The sequence below is a fragment of the Coffea arabica genome, chromosome 11e, assembly GCF_036785885.1.
Source record: "Coffea arabica cultivar ET-39 chromosome 11e, Coffea Arabica ET-39 HiFi, whole genome shotgun sequence".
Taxonomy (NCBI): domain Eukaryota; kingdom Viridiplantae; phylum Streptophyta; class Magnoliopsida; order Gentianales; family Rubiaceae; genus Coffea; species Coffea arabica.
In genome coordinates, this window is record NC_092331.1 from 12,938,077 (window position 1) to 12,952,130 (window position 14,054).

Below are 14,054 nucleotides of genomic sequence, written 5' to 3' on the forward strand. Positions count from 1 at the left end.
TATTTAAGTGGGACAAATTTTATATTTTGCACCCCTCCCCTTTAAATTAAAAAAAAGAAACTATAATATCCCATTTTGAAGTTTAGAAATTTGGATATAATTGAAGAGCTCAACTTAAAATTAACCCTACTTTTTTTAACTAGCCAAAATTCAGAAGTCAGAACATACAATTTCTCCATGATGTCTAATTCCCTTAAACTAAAACCCATGACTAAACCTAAGGGTGACAATCAGGTCGGGTTCAGGTTGGCGGGTCGGGTTGAGACCCAAATATAACAAAAAACCCGTTGACCCGAACCTGACCCGCCAACCCGAAACGGGTCAGGATACCTGACACGAACCCGAAAATTTCGGATTGGCGGGTCGACCCGAAATGACTCTAAACTTAATTTTAATTTATTAATTTATCACTGTAATTTCTAATAAAATCAATTTCTTACAAAATTAATTACATCATCAAGTAATAAAAATTTAAATAAATAATTTCAAACCAAATGTAAAATAAATTAAACACCGTAAAAGTGTTTTATCCCAAACCAAATATAAAATAAATTAAAATAGCATAAAAGTAAAAAATAATATAATATATTATTTGTCCAAATATGATAATTTCAACTTCACACAAGTTAAATAAATTCATTTAGGATTAAGTAATTAATGATTTAATGCCTTTGAAAAAAAAGAATTATTTAGTTTAGTTAGATCAAATAATTTTTATGTGTATTAAATTATTTTTAATTTGTAAACGGGTCATATCGAGTCATATCAGGTTATCACGGATTGACCCAAAATCGACCTGTTTTCTTTTCGGGTTCATCGGGGTTCGACCCGATTCTGACCCGAACATCAACCCAAACCCATTAATTTCGTGTTAGGTTCGTATCATATTTTCGGGTCGTGTCAGGAATTGCCACCCCTAACTAAACCCAAGTACAAATGCTATGAATACCATGCGAATAAACAAACCCAGACCCCATCGGATTCCTATACCCATTCCCGCATTCATACCCACACTCTCCCACCCAAACAGAAAAGGATAAAATAAAATAAACTAGATCAACTAAGGGTGGCAATCAGGTTGGGTTCGGGTTGGCGGGTCGGGTTGAGGCCCAAGTATAACAAAAAACCCGTTGACCCGAACCTGACCCACTAATCCGAAACGGGTCAGGATACCTGACACGAACCCGAAAATTTCGGGTTGGCGGGTCGACCCGAAATGACTCGAAATTTAATTTTAATGTATCACTGTAATTTCTAATAAAATCAATTTCTTACAAAATTAATTACATCATCAAGTAATAAAAATTTAAATAAATAATTTCAAACCAAATGTAAAATAAATTAAACACCGTAAAAGTGTTTTATCCCAAACCAAATATAAAATAAATTAAAATAGCATAAAAGTAAAAAATAAAATAATATATTATTTGTCCAAATATGATAATTTCAACTTCACACAAGTTAAATAAATTCATTTAAGATTAAGTAATTAATGATTTAATGCCTTTGAAAAAAAAGAATGATTTAGTTTAGTTAGATCAAATAATTTTTATGTGTATTAAATTATTTTTAATTTGTAAACGGGTCATATCGAGTCATATCAGGTTATCACGGGTTGATCCAAAATCGACCTGTTTTCTTTTCGGGTTCATCGGGTTCCACCCGATTCTGACCCGAACCTCCCAAATCCATTAATTTTGTGTTAGATTCGCTGTCATGTTTTCGGGTCGTGTCAGGAATTGCCACCCCTAAGATCAACCAGGGAAGCATCGATCTGCATCCTTCCCGCCAATTCTAGAAACCAAGTGGGTCCTCCTTCCATCTTCCCCAAAAATACGAAAAATGGAAAAAGGCCCCGTCTGAAAATTGACTTCGAAAATCCTTCCCAGTTCCATAACCAGCCATGATTTCACAAGCCCTCTCATCATCCTTCCTTCCCTCATCCATTACCCGCCCCACGTCCCCTTTTCTCCCCACCCACTGGATTTTGTCCTCCCTGAGCCTCCACCACTACTACCCAGCTGCCGTCTCTTGGGCCTCTCCCGCCACCACTACTCGTTTTTTCATGGGTTTGTACTATAATCCCATTTTCTTGTTAATCATGTTTTCTCCTTTTCTTTTTTTTTTTGTTGTTGTGGGATTAATCTCATTTTCTCGTTAATTTTTTTTGGGATTAATCCCATTTTATTGTTAAACATATCTTTTTTGCTTTAATTGTGATTTTGGAAGCTGTAAATTGCTATTGATAGTTGGTTTCTAATGGCTGTAATTTTCTGTTACAGCTTCTGCGTTAGGTGGTGGTGGTGGCGGCGGCTCCACCAGCCGAGGGTTCTGGGAGTGGATTAGACCATCACCGGGGTTTTACGTTTCGCCATTTGCTGTGGTTTGCGTATTATTGGTACATCCTAGATTCTTAGAATTTTTTTTTTATTAGTATTCAGTTAAGTCTTTCGTATATGGATAGAATCTGTAACACTAGTTGGTGTAGTAGGTGTAGATACATGCTACCGCCACACGCACAAACAGAGAATTTCAAATTGGAATGGATATTACGTGTCGTTGCCAAGCATTATGCCGTGGATTAATCCTTACTAATATGGTAGTATCTATGAAGAAAAATGTCTTTTTTTAAAAAAATAAAATAAAATAAATTTCAGGGCATTTGCGTTGTGAACAAGAAGATCTTCTTGTGGCTGGTTTGGAATTGGTTTCGAGCTGTTGTTTTGGGCATATTGGCAATTGCTCTTCTAGACAACCCAATGACGGCTTTAATCTCCGCTTTAGCTGCTATTGTAGCTGCTGTGAGTGTAGCACTATGGTTTTGTTTTCCTATTTTATTTGATTGCTTATCCTTTTTGGCCCGATTGTAAGGCTTGGTTATTCCCCGGTTTTTTGAATTTCTCAGATTCAGCTTTTGCTTGCTCGGAGTCAGAGAGCTTGATGACGTAGGATGAAGATCAAGAATTTTTTCTTGTATGCTTGTACATATTGCTTCTAGACTAGTGATGACAAGAGCTGTAGGTTTAGGTATTGCCTTCTTGATGGATGAGGTATACTCTTTTAGAAAATTACCAAATTGGAATTAGGGATCGGCTGAAAATGACATATGTTGTTCTTAAAATGTTATTATCACCTTGATTTTTGGCACAGTTGTCTGACAGACTTTCACAGGTTTGTTGAATGCATATTCTGCATGTGTGCTTACGAGTTGTGATAGGATGAGAATAGTTGAAATCCTATATCTCTTTCTGTCCATATTTTTTTCCATATTACAGTGATTTTATGTTCACAAGATGAGGTGGCAATATGTGATCTTTGAATATGTTGAATTGACTGGAATTGGGAGATGTCTTATATAAAGGAATTAAAGATTACTGATGCTTTCTTTGACAAGTTTGAATCTAGGACTGTGATTTGGAAGAGAGATGCGAGAGAAGAAGGTAGTCCCAGTGTCTCATTGTCTAAGGTAGCAGACACACAGGAGGTATGGGGGTGGGACTTGGGAATGCCTTTTTTTTTTTTAAATTCTTTTTGTGGGGAGTGGGTAGTCATATTTGCACTTGCTGTCCAAGATTTTCCCTGGTTTGTATTGCACAAGGTAATGGAGTTTTATTTTAGGCGTTTAGTCTGTGTATTATGTCATCATTATGTTTCAGGTGTCATTTCCAAGTTCTAGCTGTTTTAAACCCGCTTCATAATTAGATTCACAAGCCCTGAATCTTCTTGTAAGTTGATTTCCAAAATATTTAGTCATACCATCACTTTGTATCTCTAAGATTTTTACTGTTTTCTTTGCTTTAATTTCCTTTTATCTTTTTTTTTGGCAGCTATTTCTTGCAGTATTATCCCTCAAGTTATTGCTAATCCTAAGATGTATATGCTATTTTTCCTAAAGAAGCGCATTTGTAGTTGTTAAGTGATACATTACTGCATTAGGTGTGTTCCCTTCGCATCCTTCATACATTTCTTAAGGTCCGTTGCCAGTTAGTAGATAAGGTTGGACTACTTTCATAACCTATAGGTGTCCCATTTCACAAGATATATGTTCAATGTAGCGTACAGTTGTATCAACATACACGTAAACTATTTGCTACTACTCAGGCATCTCAATGTAGTGGTTACAGCAACTTATAAAAGAATGTTGCCTTATGATGCAAAATAAGTAGGATTGTGCCCCTGCAACCACGTAAACATTTCAAAGTTTATAGCACAAGTACCTCTGCTGAATTTGTATATACTGCTTAATGTCATTTGCTCTCTGTCTATTCCCATGGAGAGATATGAACAGTTGGCTCTCTGCCTAGCACAGAGATTTGATGGATTATGTTGTGGACCAGTATGTTTGACATCTTTCTACATGGTGCTAAAGATAATAGTATCAGCTGTTAAGACAAACTGCAGCACAGCACTAGGAGCTAATAAGATTCAGCTATATCAAGGCATCAAACACTGCTATTTCTGTAGTTTTTGCTGTGCCTTATCTTCATGTTTTTCTTTTAGTTTTGTAAAATATGAGCTTATATAAGCATGGATTGCACTTGTGCATAGTGTGCCAGTGCATTTTCTTGTGGAGAACAAGGTTATGCAGCTCATTGTCTTACCATGCATGTGTCTGCTGGACTTTGATCTGTTTTCACAGTGTAACTTGTAGAACCAAGATGTGAAACACATGCACAGGATTAGACTGTCTTGACACAGGAAACTTGCTTAGAACTCATCATTTTCTTGAAGGTAGAAAGTTTTTGTGCTACCCAACTTAACCCAGATCGTGGTGTTGGAAGAAATTCTTGAAGTTGAGTTTAGGCCAATAACTAGAAGTTCTAGAAATTGATCATTATTAATGGGCAGCCGTGGAAATGTTTGGTGGCCTCCTTTAGGATCGCTTAGAGAGAAAATCTCTTCTCAGTTGCTGTTCCTTTTGAGTTCTAAGACTGGAAAAATGTCAGTTATCATTAGAGATGAAATATGCGAATGGCCAAGTGGGAGAAGAAGGGTACATAATTGTTACAATTAATTGAAGCTACCACCTCTTATTTTTTTTACCCCTTCCTGGTTCAAATGATTCTGTTACATGGACTTTGGACCCCACAGGTATCTACTCTGCTAATTTAACTATAAAGCACATAGTTGTACCTGGTTCTTGCATCTAAATTTTCTTGGTATCATGTAGTGCGAGGTAGAAAACACAATACTAGTGGTTCTCCTTTATATTGTGGTTTGCTTGCAGGGAAAGATTGACTACCTAGGATAGACTGCATTCAGGGGTTATGGAGATTAATCCAATCTGTAGGTGTGCATGAGTAAGTAGGGAACTATAAATGATCTGTTTTTCCTGTGTCCCTATTCAGCACAAATTTGGGAAGCTGTGCAAAGGAAATGTTCGTTGTTTAGGCAGGCTGGTGATTGGGATGTTAAATTTGGATGGATGATCAAACATGCTGCTCAGAAGTCTTTTTTTGGTAGTCTTCATCAACTAGCTTTTGCTGCAACAGTATATCACCTATGTGTAGGGGAACAACCAAATATTGGTCATGGTGCTCAAGGACATGCATGGATCATAGCAGGTTGAAAGAATATATTAAAAAGAAGCAGAAGATATTCAGCTTCAAATGGAAGTGAATTTTCTTACTTTGTACTTTCCGGAGTTAAGTTTCCCTGAGTTGATTTTGTTAGCTGATTTTTTTGATACTCAATATACCTGTAAAGTTATATAGACCTGTACATAGCTTAGCTGGTATTGGCTTTTTTTTTTTTCTTTTTAAAAGTATAGGTTAAAATGTAAAATTACAGTTATTCCTTGACTGGTATGTATGTTCCTTGACTTGTGCAAGTTTCTGAGGATCAGTAATACGATAATAAGGCATGCAGAAGTAAATATGTTTAAATCTTTAGAGCTTACAGAAGTAAACAGGCATACATAATGCACTGTTTACTGGATTAATTCTTACTCTTGTTCTTGTTTTGCTTATTGTCCTTTTATTTTTCTAAAAAAAGTTGCAGGCATTTTGTCTGAACACTTGTGTTGATCTACAAAATAAAAGGCCTAGGACCTCCATTTCTGTTCTTATCTTGTCTACTGCCTTGATTAATTTGTATTTTTAAAATATGCGAGCCTAAAATTTTTCGAAAAAAGTAATTTACTATATCTGTACCTAAATTTCCCCTTTTTAGGGTATGTTATCATGTCCAAATTTTCATGTGCTAAGGTCCTTGAAGGGCTTATATTCTTCTTTCTTGTCACTGCTGGTTGTCTCACATATTGCTTATTTGTTACTATAGCGATGCTAGCCCTGTGGTTTCTCCTTGAAGGGTCTGCTATCTTCAATTATACGATGTTTCAGTTATGTGACTGATATTGCACTGTCTTCATAACTCTCGTAAAACATGTCCAAATTGAACCCGAGCGTGCAACATATATCACTAGGAATGGAAGAAGTTTGTCCAAGAATTTGGGAAACATGTCCAATTTCTTAAGATAGATTCAGTACCTCAATTGTACAAAGCCCATTATACAAGAAAATTTTTATACAAGAAATTTTCAAAGAAACAGGAAGCATATATAATAATAAAGCTACAAAGCAAACCAAATTAGCACTTTAGAAGATCAGTCTCTTCTTCATCGCCTTTCACAACTGTAATCTGCAGGTGCTCGGGCTTAATATAAGCTTTTCATTCAAATAATTAAGCTTCCAGAACCTTGACAAAAATAAGAAGAACACCCTGTAATGCTTCAAAATGGGATTAATATCCGTACAATTAGTAGTATAGGCCACAAAGAAGGCTAGGGTGCTGTAATTGTTCCAATAGTCGAAATTCAGAGATGCTGAAAAATGAATTTGCAGACAAAGAAAAGTTTGGATGGGTTCGGTTCTGGTCACTATCATGGGTCAAGACATGTTCTTGGAACCATAGGTCGCTTAAAGGGGTTTTTACAGATTGTTCACCAACGCAGTTCTCATATCGACAGTGAAATTCGAACACATGACCTTTTATGAAGAAGTAACCCATCTTTACCAATTAAACCAACCGGTGTTGGTGAAAAAATGGGTAATGATCATGCCTGCTGTGGCACATTTCAAAACCTGCGAGGAAGAGGAGGAGTGGATGAATAGTTACTAACTTGTATGAACACCAAAGCATTGTTCCACGGGAAAAACGTCAATCCGTGACTATGTGGATCAGTTAACCTCCTTTCTAAAGATGAAGGGACAAAGAAATTGACAGCACTTCTTGTTGGGTATCTAGATGGCCTAACAAAAGAGTTGTCTATCATTTACTCCTGTAATATAACTACCATCAAGGCAAGATATTGTCTTAACAGAACAGGAACTTGTATGTTTTGTTGAGCTAAAAACTCCTATCTTGTCTGAGAAAGGTTTCATAAGATCACAGAAAATTAGTGAGATAGAAGAATTGAAGCATTCTTTATCTTAAGCATGCAGATAACTAGCTTGTAACGCTTATACACCAATCAATCCGATGAAAGACTCTTTCTAGCTTGCCACCTTTCATGTGTCGATAAGCATAATGAATTTACGCAAGGCAGAGTTAATTTGGAGTCGAGATAATTTAGACCTTAACGTCTACCTTTCTTTAATCCAAGACCTTATTTAGGAGGAGCAACGAGTGTTGGCTTCTTATTTTTTTTTTAATTTTATTTTATTGAGATTCATTGTATTGTACCTTACTTGCAATAGAGTATGTCAAGAGCGATTTTTTTTTTTATTGTATTGTTATTTTTCCATCATAAACATTATATTTTAGATCTAATAATTATTAACTGGATAATACACAAAATTTAACAAACTCAAAAAATCAAAATGCATAAAAAATGAGATTTTTTATGAATTTTATAATTTTCTATTATATATTATTTTTTGAGATTGTTGTATTTATTTTTTATTTAGTTAATAGTTATTAGATCTCAAGAAAAACAAAAAAGATTCAATGAGGGATGAAAAAATTCATTTTGTAAAATGCGATGAATGAAAAAATTTATTTTGTGAAATGTGAAGGATGAAAAAATTCATTTTGTGAAATGTAAGGGACCATAAATCGGATTCTTAGAAATATGATTTGACAATTTTGCCTCTGAAAAATGATCACTTGCAATGTACGTGGTGGATTCCTGTTAAAAATTAGTTGAAAATTTAAATAAAGACCAAATTTGACCAATATAAATTTATAAGGGACGTAAAATTATATTTTTAAAAGTGAGGAATGAAAAAAATTATTTTATAAAATGTGAAGGACGTTTCGAATTTTTTTTCTAAAAAAAAAAATAACGTATAGATTTAAAATAAAAATTATTAAAAATTTAAGTTAATATTAAAAATTTAGAATTAAAATCAAATTTTATTTTATAAGGAACGTAAACATGTTAAAATGAAAAATTTATTTGACAAGTATGAGCGACGTTTTGAGTACTTTCCTTCTACATTTTTGCTTCGGCGAAAGAAATCGAGAAAAAAAAGCAAAGAAGAGAGAAAACCCTTGATGTCCAATGGCTGGCGGTCCTCGGGCGACGAAGGAGTCATCCCGATCATTGGAGGAGAAGGAGCCGGTGTCAAATTCGTCGGAGGAAGAGGAAGTGGAGCGAGGAGTTAATGTTAATGACCAAGTTGGGGAAGAAGACGCGGAGGAGCTCGAAGCCGTTGAGAGAACTGCCGACTATTCCGACGAAGAAGAAAATAATGCTGCCGCTAACCACGGTGGTGGTGAGCTGGACGACGAAGAGGAGGTAGTTGAATGGTTAATTTGTCTCTTGGTTATTTTGTTAATTTTTATTTTTGGTTAATTGATTGTTCATTAGTACAGCTGTAGAGTTTGCTTTGTGGAGTATGTGTGTCTTGGTTGGAGTTTGTTTTACCAATTTTTGTTTTGATTTTACGGTTTACTGCTGGTTGCCTCTGGTTGGTTGGATATTTTATTCCTTTGGCTTTTAGTTTGGATTTTGTGTTACTTTTATTTATTTATTTATTCTTTTTTTTTCTTGTGCAGATTGTTGTCTGGAAAGTTTGATCTGCTTGGGGAGTGTTTGCTGCATTTTGGTGCATTTTCTTTATATATGTGATGCAATGGGTTTTTTAGGAGATATATAGATAGTTGAAGTTTATTAGGAGTTTTATGGCTGTTTGGTTGCTGTGTTTACTTCCAGAAAGTGAAATGAATGGGAAATTTGAGGTCTTTTGAGCTACATCCTGCAGAGCTGTTTATGTGTTTATTTTATTTTATTTTTCTGAATTAAGAAATTTTTACTGCAGAATTTGCCCTAATTTTAGTGCTTATGGATCTTTATTTTTTAATATTGTCCAGTTTCAAACAAGTAAAAGATTCTCTCCTTCTTTTCTTTCTTTTTTTTTTTTGTGTTTGAGAGATTATTTGAATGGTTTTTGTTTGATAAATTTTACTATTGATATCTTGTCTTTCTTTTTTATTCTTTTGTTATTGTTTTGTGCAGAGGATGGCTTGCAAATGGGGGTTAGTAGTGGCAATTTTGATATCTTTATGTGCAATTTCAACTGGAAGAGGTAATTAATTTACGCAGTCAAGTTGATGCTGTGAAATTTTATTTAGGTAATTTGGCTGTTAACTAACTGTTGGAAGAATTTGAAGTTATAGGTTGCATAGTTTAGGTCATGGTTTAGGTTGAATTATGCTTTGAGTTAGAAGAAAATGTGAACGTGATTTCTTGAAGTTGTGCTTCTTTAAATGGGCTAGGGATTTTCCTCTAGAGAATCTAGAAATTTAACAAGAATGTTGAAGCATGAAGTTCTTCAAGGAGATATCTTTGCGCATAGTAATGTACTGCCATTGTCATGAGAGAGTGTGAATTTTAATTCATTCCTTTCGTTCCAGGTGAAAATTTGTGTCTTGAGTGCCATGAGGGTGGTTTAGATGAGACTAAGGTAGGTCTTGGTTTCAATAATGCTTTTCACTGTGTGTGCTTGAGTGAAGGGAACTGGATATACAAGTGTAATAAGAATGCCATAAGCACTTAATATTTTACAAGTGTATATTTCCTGAAATAATTTTGGAAAAGACTAAGCTAAAATGCTAAGTTTAGTAATGGGGATCTTTTTCTGTTTCTGTTCTTTTCTCGTGTTGTGTTGTTCTTAACCTTGAGTCATAAAATATGTGAACTTTTTGACTCACTTTGTTGTGGAAACTCTAATATCATTTATCTTTTGGTTTTTTTTGGATCAGAGCTTAAGGTCAAAATCAAGCATAAGGATCATCAGCCAGTGTACAGTCACACACTTGCAAGAGTATTGGCAGAATATGCTTCAGCAGTAAGTTTAGGCACAAATACAGAATCTCAACTCTATGTTTATGCAATAATTGTTTCATACCCAGTAGCTTTTACTTTTAGCATACATTGTATTGCTAAGATACTTTGTGGTTTAATTCTGAGAAATTCCATACCAACAATGTTTCTGAAGGAAAATTTCGCACTTGCAGGTCTACGTGTCAGATACAACACAATTATTTACTTGGACATGTGAAAGATGTAATGATCTCACCGAGGTACTTTATGAGCATGACCACCACTTTATGCTCGGCTGATTGACTAACGGAATTGCGGATTATTGATGCAATTTTTTTGGTGGCTAGTATCACAGTAATGGTCAATTTTGTGTCTAAGCAAAGAATTTTTCTATATTGGAGCAGGGTTTTGAAATGATAGAGCTGATTATTGATGTCCAATGCTGTCTCCAGGTGTGGTTTTACTGTATAATGGAATGAGGAAGGTGGATTGCATTCTAATTTAAACTGTTTGATCCAAGTCTTCTCCATTTCTTCCCTTGATGATGACATTTCCTTGTTTGGAAGCCAAGTTTTTTGCCAAGTTTGTTTGCTACAAATTTTTTAAAAACTTATTGTTGCTTACAGTTTCTTATAATTGCTGCAGGCATTCGTAGGAGTAGCAAAGGATCTCAATGCTATTGTAATTGCATTTAGAGGCACTCAAGGAACCAGGTTTCATTATTTCCTTACTTTGTTGTTGTTGTGTTTTTCTCTCAATATAGACTGTTTAGTGAAGTACAAGGGCCTTGCTTGAAGTTGACAGTTGGAGTTCATTAATTATGTTCATTTAAGGAAAAGAAAAATGACTACATGTCCTTTGAGATTTCCCCAAAACTTAGTATGTTTTTTTGCATCCAAATAGCGGATGGTCTGCAGCCATTTCTAACACCCTGAGATAGATGACAGGAGTGATGTTTTCAATTAGCTATTCACTTATCATATTTAGTACATAATAGCAAGTGATAATTGGGTCTAAGACTTAATTACATGACAAGGTAATAAGATCATTGCAGACTTGGACCTCTTCTAAAAGAGTCGATAATACCTGAAATATCGACCATCTTAATATGATTATTTCGGTGTGAAGGGTATTTGCTTATTTCATGTGCTTTAATATGTCTTTGCTAACTATCTTAGCTGAATGTTCTGTCATATTCTGATTTCCTTGTGTGGATTAATTTGTTGTATACAGCATACAGAATTGGGTTACAGATTTGTATTGGAAGCAACTTGACATTAATTACCCTGGAATGGATTATGCAATGGTGTGTGCTATATTGAGTTTTGAGTTATGCCTCTCCTCTAGATCCTTTATGGAACAAATTGTGTTCATTTGTCTCTACATTGTTTCAGGTGCACCATGGTTTTTATGCTGCATATCACAATACAACTTTACGTCCAGGAATTTTAAGTGCTGTTGAAAGAGCAAAGGAGTTATATGGTGATATTAAAATCATGTTGACAGGGCATTCAATGGGAGGAGCTATGGCTGCTTTCTGTGCACTGGATCTCACGGTAATTGTAACCTCAAGAGTTTTGAAGTTTTTACTTTCTGAACACTTTGTCTTCTACATGTCTTACGAATACACGATAGATTAATAGGGAAACTATTACTATATCCTGATCTTTTAAATTATTTTTTGTTGGAATCATTGTCTTTATATTTTCGTTTCCTCCATATTCACTACTCATAATCCTCCTTACACCCACTTTAAAGAAAATTTATGGAAAGAAAAGGGAGGAAAATTTCTTTAAAGTGTTCCTTGATGGCTGAACTAGCCGTACATAAGTGCTTGCGATATGCTTCTGTTGTTACAAAATATTTGGTCGTGCAATTTTCTGCTGTTAATATGCCATTCATGATGTTAACGGTCAATAAGAGAGGTGACATGATCTTTTCTTTTCATTTTTAGAAAATAGAGCATGGAATGATTATTATGTACCGAAAGTTTATTTAAGGGTAATTGGTGGAGAGTTGCATCTCTGGACGAACATTATGAGATTGTGTCGAACACACTGTGCTTTGCCAGGATATTTGTTAGGTTATTCTTGGGATATCTTATCATCAATCAAAGTTTTCTCTGCTCATTGCCAGGTCAATATTGGAGAGAAAGATGTTCAGGCTGTAACATTTGGACAACCTCGAATTGGTAATGCAGCTTTTGCATCCTACTATAGTAAATTCGTTCCTAATACAATCAGGGTTACACACGAGCATGATATCGTGCCTCATTTGCCGCCTTATTATTATCATTTCCCTCAGAAGACGTATCATCACTTCCCAAGAGAGGTAATCCTCTGATAAGTTGGATCTTGTGCGGTTGGTTACATGCATGGTATTTTGGTCAAATTGCATACTAGGTGGAGTCAAATAAAATGTGTACTTTTCTGAGATTGCTTTCTAGCTTTTTCTCAAATTAGTACTTGGATTTGCAGGTGTGGCTTTATGATATTGATTTAAGAAGTTTAGTTTATACGGTTGAGAAGGTCTGTGATGGTTCTGGTGAAGATCCCACATGTAGCAGGTGAATTTTCTCTTTAATTAACTCTTAAGGTGCAAAAATTGTTATTTTGAGTGATTACTTCTGCTGCCTGCCTGGAACTTGATGTATGAGAGGAAGTTGATGACAATGAAGATACTTGGCTGCCCATACAACAGTATTAAGCAATTGTCTCTTCTTTCATTGACTATGAAAGACATAATAAGTTGATTTAGCTCAATCTACCCAAAAAAAAAAAAAGAGGTTGTTTTAGCTCATGCATGCTCTGTTCGCTGATGGTGCAATTATCTGAAAAGTTAGTAAAAACCTCTGCAGGTCAGTGGTTGGAAACAGCATTCTTGATCATTTGGCATATTATGGTATTCAAATGGGGTGTGAGGAAGGAGGCTCGTGCAGCACAATCATGGATCCTAGTTCTGTTGCATACAGAACCATGGATATTGAAGGAAATTTTGTGTTATCTCGAAATTTATCATTCGATAGTTTGAGAAGAAGCTCAGAAGTGAAGGGTCAGGTGGATTCAATGTAGATATGTTATTACTCTGTAAATGGACGAGATGTCGCCGCATTCTTTTGATCCTTTCGCTGGGGTTCTGCAGCTCTGAAGTACACTGCTGGAAATTGGTATTTCCCAGGCATGGTTGGGAAGAATTACCTGTATATAGTTAACAGATAATTTTCTGAAACGAAAAGGGAAATTGCTACTGGCTTCATCTTTGTTTATGTAAATACATTAATTGTTGATATATACAAAGATTAAGCAACTGGGAGGTGATGGAGTCATTGATCATTCTCCACATCCAAGCTGCTTTCCCTAAACTCCCTAAAATAAACAAATAATAATAAAGATCGACTTCCATAGTTCATGTTATCCTATGAGAGATGACACCTTAGAAAAGGCGAAAACGATATCTTTGTTGTGTTATCCACCCACTTTCTCAAATTGCTTTGTAAAAAGGTGTTACGGCTAGCGATTGAGAGAGGCCAGAAATACTGCAGTCGCTGAAGATTGACATCCGGGTACGCCTTCAACCGAAATATATTTTTTTTTATTTATATTAGTTAGTGAGAGATCTCGAACTCAAGTCATTCAATCTATTTCTTTCCCTCATAGTTTATGCCCTTGTATTAAAATAAGAACAAAAAAAGTGAGCGTCGGTATTATTACTCAATGGTTCATATGTTGGGTATGTCTTAAATTGGGGCTTTGTTGATCAGTGATGAAAATGCTATTGAGATTCTCAA

At 35.3% G+C, this 14,054-nt stretch overlaps 2 protein-coding genes across 6 annotated transcripts; both read left to right on the forward strand.

Moving 5' to 3' along the window:
- Window positions 1–1,772: 1,772 nt before the first annotated feature.
- Window positions 1,773–5,830, forward strand: LOC113718801 (uncharacterized). Its single transcript, XM_027243716.2, has 4 exons — window positions 1,773–2,069; window positions 2,283–2,398; window positions 2,658–2,801; window positions 2,906–5,830. The coding sequence occupies exons 1-4, from the start codon at window positions 1,904–1,906 to the stop codon at window positions 2,939–2,941; spliced, it is 462 nt and encodes a 153-aa protein (XP_027099517.1). The 5' UTR covers window positions 1,773–1,903; the 3' UTR covers window positions 2,942–5,830.
- Window positions 5,831–8,395: 2,565 nt separating this feature from the next.
- On the forward strand, window positions 8,396–13,628 carry LOC113717640 (lipase-like). Of its 5 annotated transcripts, XM_072072680.1 has the most exons (12): window positions 8,601–8,740; window positions 9,001–9,050; window positions 9,461–9,530; window positions 10,207–10,292; window positions 10,462–10,527; window positions 10,672–10,719; window positions 10,913–10,980; window positions 11,501–11,573; window positions 11,662–11,823; window positions 12,404–12,598; window positions 12,745–12,833; window positions 13,125–13,628. In XM_072072680.1, exons 3-12 carry the CDS (start codon window positions 9,464–9,466, stop codon window positions 13,336–13,338), a joined length of 1,068 nt encoding a protein of 355 aa, XP_071928781.1. In that variant the 5' UTR covers window positions 8,601–8,740; window positions 9,001–9,050; window positions 9,461–9,463; the 3' UTR covers window positions 13,339–13,628. The 5 variants fall into 5 exon arrangements, 4 of the variants coding, with proteins under 4 accessions (XP_027098211.1, XP_027098212.1, XP_071928781.1 ...); XR_011825427.1 differs by lacking the exon at window positions 9,001–9,050 and having other exon boundaries at window positions 8,396–8,740; window positions 12,404–12,458; window positions 13,125–13,277; XM_027242410.2 differs by lacking the exon at window positions 9,001–9,050 and having other exon boundaries at window positions 8,396–8,740.
- Window positions 13,629–14,054: the final 426 nt, after the last annotated feature.

Excerpts from the sequence above, each read along its gene's own strand:
- LOC113717640 (XM_027242410.2), top strand. The coding sequence starts at position 8,504 with ATGGCTGGCGGTCCTCGGGCGACGAAGGAGTCATCCCGATCATTGGAG. Across the intron at positions 8,741-9,460 it reads AGCTGGACGACGAAGAGGAG|AGGATGGCTTGCAAATGGGG; the intron begins GTAGTTGAATGG and ends TGTTTTGTGCAG. Across the intron at positions 10,720-10,912 it reads ATGTCCAATGCTGTCTCCAG|GCATTCGTAGGAGTAGCAAA; the intron begins GTGTGGTTTTAC and ends TAATTGCTGCAG.
- LOC113718801 (XM_027243716.2), top strand. The coding sequence starts at position 1,904 with ATGATTTCACAAGCCCTCTCATCATCCTTCCTTCCCTCATCCATTACC. Across the intron at positions 2,070-2,282 it reads CACTACTCGTTTTTTCATGG|CTTCTGCGTTAGGTGGTGGT; the intron begins GTTTGTACTATA and ends TTTCTGTTACAG. Across the intron at positions 2,399-2,657 it reads CTGTGGTTTGCGTATTATTG|GGCATTTGCGTTGTGAACAA; the intron begins GTACATCCTAGA and ends AATAAATTTCAG.